At 26.4% G+C, this 4817-nt stretch overlaps 1 protein-coding gene across 1 annotated transcript; it reads left to right on the forward strand.

The window, feature by feature from the left end:
- Positions 1-804: 804 nt before the first annotated feature.
- Positions 805-1992, forward strand: PCYB_001730 (hypothetical protein; the record flags this gene model as incomplete). Its single annotated transcript, XM_004227595.1, has 1 exon — positions 805-1992. One exon carries the CDS (start codon positions 805-807, stop codon positions 1990-1992), a length of 1188 nt encoding a protein of 395 aa, XP_004227643.1.
- Between the last annotated feature and the right edge of the window lie 2825 nt (positions 1993-4817).

The following is a 4817-nucleotide window of genomic DNA, read 5'->3' on the forward strand; positions in this document are numbered from 1 at the left end:
GAACCTTGAAACTATATCCTTAAAAACTTTAACCTAAACCTTGGGACTTAAAACCTAAAAGCTAAACATGAAAACATAAATCATAAACTCTAAATCGTAAAACATCAAACCTATACCCTAAACACTTAACCTAAACCCTGAACCCTAAACCCAAAAAATCCTGAAATCTGAGCCCCAAACCTAAAACTCTAAACGCTAAATAAGAAAACATAAACCATAACCCATAAAACCCTAAACCTTAAACCCTAAATATATAATTCTCTTTTTTCATTATATTAAGTTATTTCAGTATTTCCTTAATGATTTATTTATTTTACATATATTAAAAAAAATGGCAACAGCAACAGCAGAAGAAGACATATGGGTGCATGTTATTTTATTATCTAAAAAATTATTAATTCCATATAAATATGTTGCACAAATAAACAAATAAATTTATGTTTTTAAAAATTGATTGTACTTGCCTACATAATTCATTTATTTTTCTTAAAATTCAGGACAAAATTTTAGAAAAATCTTCTTCATATAATATATATCAAAAATTTAATAGTGATGTAAAAGAAAAAAATTTTGAAACGTGTTGTGATATGTTTAATAAGGAAGAAAATGGAAAAGACAGTGATACCCATATGTTGTGCAGGAAAATTGCTCGAAATGCAGATTATTTATTCGATAATATGAATACAACTGAATTTAATACTCTCTGTTTTCATTATAGACATTGGTTGTATGAAAATTTAAGAAAAATTATAGAAAAGGCTAAAGATAAAGAAACAAAACAATCAGTCGCTGCTAATTTTTTAAATGCAAAAAAATTGCATTATGTATACTTATCGCGTATACAATTGTTTATTTGACCTAAATAAAGATGACTTGGATAACTTAAAAAAAAAGATAGAAGAGAAATATTTATATGATTATTTTAGTAATTATAATAGTATTAAGACTTATGAAACTTGTGAACATGTAAAATTAGACAAATATAAAAAATATTTAACTGAAATTTGTACATTTTATGATGAGCATAAAAAAAAATACGAATGTTGCAATGGTTCATGGTTACATGATTGCTTCAATTATTTTAAATGTGATGACAATTTAAATCCCCATAAACTATTATATAAATTAAACAATGGGGGTACAGGAAGCTGTGATAAGTTAGAAAAGGAAAAGAAACCTTCATCATCTGGTAATTCTGTTACTTCTCAGGGTGAAGAATCAAATATTATGAACACATTTTACACAGGACCATGTAAGCATATTGGTGATGGAAGATTAATGTGTAGTTTACGTCAAGCATCGCATATATCTCCAAAATTTCCCTTCAAACCTCTTAAATATAATACGGATGAAAAATATGCTCAAAATAAGATGAACTTTCCCACCTATGCAAATCCGTCCGGTGTCATAGTTCAATATCAAGAGAATCATTCAACATTAGAATCTAATGATAGAAATTCCAATGATTTGAGCCCAAAGAAAATTGAACACGTAAAAACTGAAAACACAAAAAACGAAAGTACGGACCCCTTGAATCCTGTATCTTCGGAAACACAGAAAAAACCTTCACAAACTGTAGAAGTCATAGGAGGATTCAAATGGAAATTCGGTAATGGAACCCTATCTTGTCCTCCAAAAAATTCAAACGAAGATAAATACAATTTATGCAGATACATTAGAAATTTAAAAGAAACACATAATATTATAAAGAATTTAAACATGGGGAGTGTAGATCCATTAAATAACAATTTTTCACAAGTAAAAAACTTAATCAACTTTAATCTAATTGAAAAAACTAATCAAAGAGGTATAACTATGGGTTCAAACTCAGATTCTACAACAAATATAATTAGTAACATGGATTATCCTGGTAATAGAGTACATGAAGAACATGTGTTAAACAGCAATTATATCCGCGTTTCTATGGTAGCAGCTTTAATATTAGGAATAATTTTTCTTTTTTTCATTTATTATAAAGTAAATGAAAATTAAATTTAAACGCATGTACAACCTGTTTTATTATCAAAATTTATAATGATAAATTAATTCTGCTATTTATTTTTTATATTTTAAATTTTATAGTTTACACCTTTAGGATTTTGTTTACGAAGAACTTTTTCCCCCAAAAAAAATATTAGGAGTAATCTTTCAAATGAAATTTTATATTCAAATTCAACAAAAATTCCTCCTGAGGGAAATAGAAATAACCCCAATAGGGGACAACTTGTAGCATATCAATCTGTCTAAGGCGATTTTAACTAAATTATTTAAAAATAAAATTAATAAGAATACCACAAGTAATATGGTTTTTCGCAGATTACGTTATATAAACAAGTATAAATATTGCTTAAAAAAAATATGTTTCATTAAAAAACATTTAATTTAAAAAAATTTTTTTTTTGTTGTACTTAAAGTATAATTTGATTTTTAAAAATTTGTTTTTCTACTGCTTTAACGTTATTTGCTTCATACTATATATAACTGTATATTTTTTTTTTTGTAGCTTCTTCTTAATGCACCTTTTTTGGTTTTTCCCTTTTTTTAAATATAAAAGAATAAAAATTTATTAAATGTTAAATTTATTCACATAAAAAAATTAATTATACTCTTTCCTTATTACTTTTTACTTCTACATAACTAAAAATTGCTTTGTTTTGTAATGATACGTAAGGGTACATAAAAAATTATAAAATTCCCAATTTTATAGTATTACCGAAATCAGAGGTTAATTTTTTGTTTAAATAATTTATGATCATGATAGATTTTTCGGCAAATATTGAAGAAACTCTATCATAACAACACAAGGTTAAGCATCTTTTTATAATATAAATAAAATATGATTAATTATTAAATAAAATAATTTGTTCAATTTTATTGATATTTTAAATACAGATGCATTATTTTATTTACTTATATATTTGAACTCTATTTTTATTGAATTACAAAAATATTGATAAAAAATTTTGAATTCATTTTTATATAGATTAATAATAACAATAAAATATATGTAACACCTTTGTTTATTACACATGAAATGATATAAACAGCAAAATATATATTATCAAGTTAAATGTAATTGTTATCTAAAATATTACATTTTATGATTCATTAATTAGTGGTGAATCTAGGGTACTTCATTTCATTTGGACATATATTATATTATTTTTTAAAAAAAATTATTCTAGAATAATGTTATAAGTACAATTAAAAATAAATTACTCAACATATTATACGGTATATTATTAATATTTCTTAATAACTTGATATTTATTTATGTTGTATGTATTATGCTATAATTTCTAACTGAAAAAAAAACTTACCATATTGAAAATGTATATTACGTATATAATAATTATATTTCTATAAAAACATATTAGTTATGGATAATAGGCCACATTATTTTATAATTTTATTACAGAATAATACATGTAAATGTATAAGATACACAATGGTATGTAATTAAATGTATATTGAAATTTTACCACAACATACAATACTAAATTTAATTTCTGTTATATTAACATACTGATATTAATACCTAAATTTAATATCATTAAAAATAAAAAAAATAAAATATATTCTCAATAGCGAAGTTCATAGTACAAAAGTATAATATATTCAACGTGTATTAATAATTATAATTTAGGGTTTAGGTTTAGATTTAGTGCTCTGGTTTAGTGTTTAGGGTTTAGAGTTCAGGGTTTATGCGTCTATTTTTTGAAGGGTACTATTGCTTGAAGAGAATTGGTTTGCATAAAGTACTATTATATGAAGTGTCTAATTGTGTAAGTTGTATGGCTGTGCATGTAGTATTATAATTTGAAGAGCAGAGTTTCTTCTAGGGCACTCTCATTTGAAGTGTACTGATATACGAGGGATAATGCTATTTTTAGTGTAATACTGTCGCAGGGGTACTATCATTTAAGGTTTTTGATATAGCTGTAGTGTTTTTATATAAAGAGCACTACTATGTAAACCTTACGGATGTAGCTGTAGTACTACATTGTGAACTGTACGTATGTGCCCTGAATATTATTATGCGGTGGATTCATCATTTAGGGTTATATTATTTGAAGAGCACTATTGTGCACACTGTACGGATGTACCTTCAGTTTAAGTTCCTTTTTTTGAAAGGGTTAAGGTTCGGGTTCTATTATAAAAAGATCACAATTGTGTGCAATTCACTGATGTATCTGCAGTAACATTTTATGAAGTGCACGGATATTCCCAGAGTACAATTATTTGAAGACTACTATCTTTCCTGGAATATCAATGGTGGTGATGACATTGATGTGCCAGGAATATATTTGACAAGGGGATATGAATACCCATGTGATATTAACGAATGGTTATTTGGGGTAAAAACAAAATGAAGTAGCAAGAATGACCGTAATGAAGTCTATACATTGAGGGCACTTGGACATCTGACACAATTTTCTATATCGAAGGAGGAAGAAATATATAGGTAGAACCATATGGATGACTTAGCATCAGCAAATGTTAACATGGAGATGAAGGGTTAAATGCAAAGGGGCGTAATAAAATGTGAGCAAGTGCGAACAAGACAACGCAGCGGACAAGAGTACATAAGGAAATCTTAACAGATCAGAAATCCATGTGAAAAAGGCAAAGTGCAAACATTGGAAAACACTTACAATGACATATATACATGTGGAAATGTTGACCGGGGCTAATTCCCCATCAGATAATCAGAGAGTTCATTGCGAACTTTCATATCTTTTAAAGTATGTCCCATTATTCGCAGATAGAGAGAAATATATGTAAGTATGGAATTGCCTACATATATTAATTCGTGA

The sequence above is a fragment of the Plasmodium cynomolgi genome (genome assembly GCF_000321355.1).
Source record: "Plasmodium cynomolgi strain B DNA, scaffold: 0038, whole genome shotgun sequence".
Classification (NCBI taxonomy): Eukaryota; Apicomplexa; class Aconoidasida; order Haemosporida; family Plasmodiidae; genus Plasmodium; species Plasmodium cynomolgi.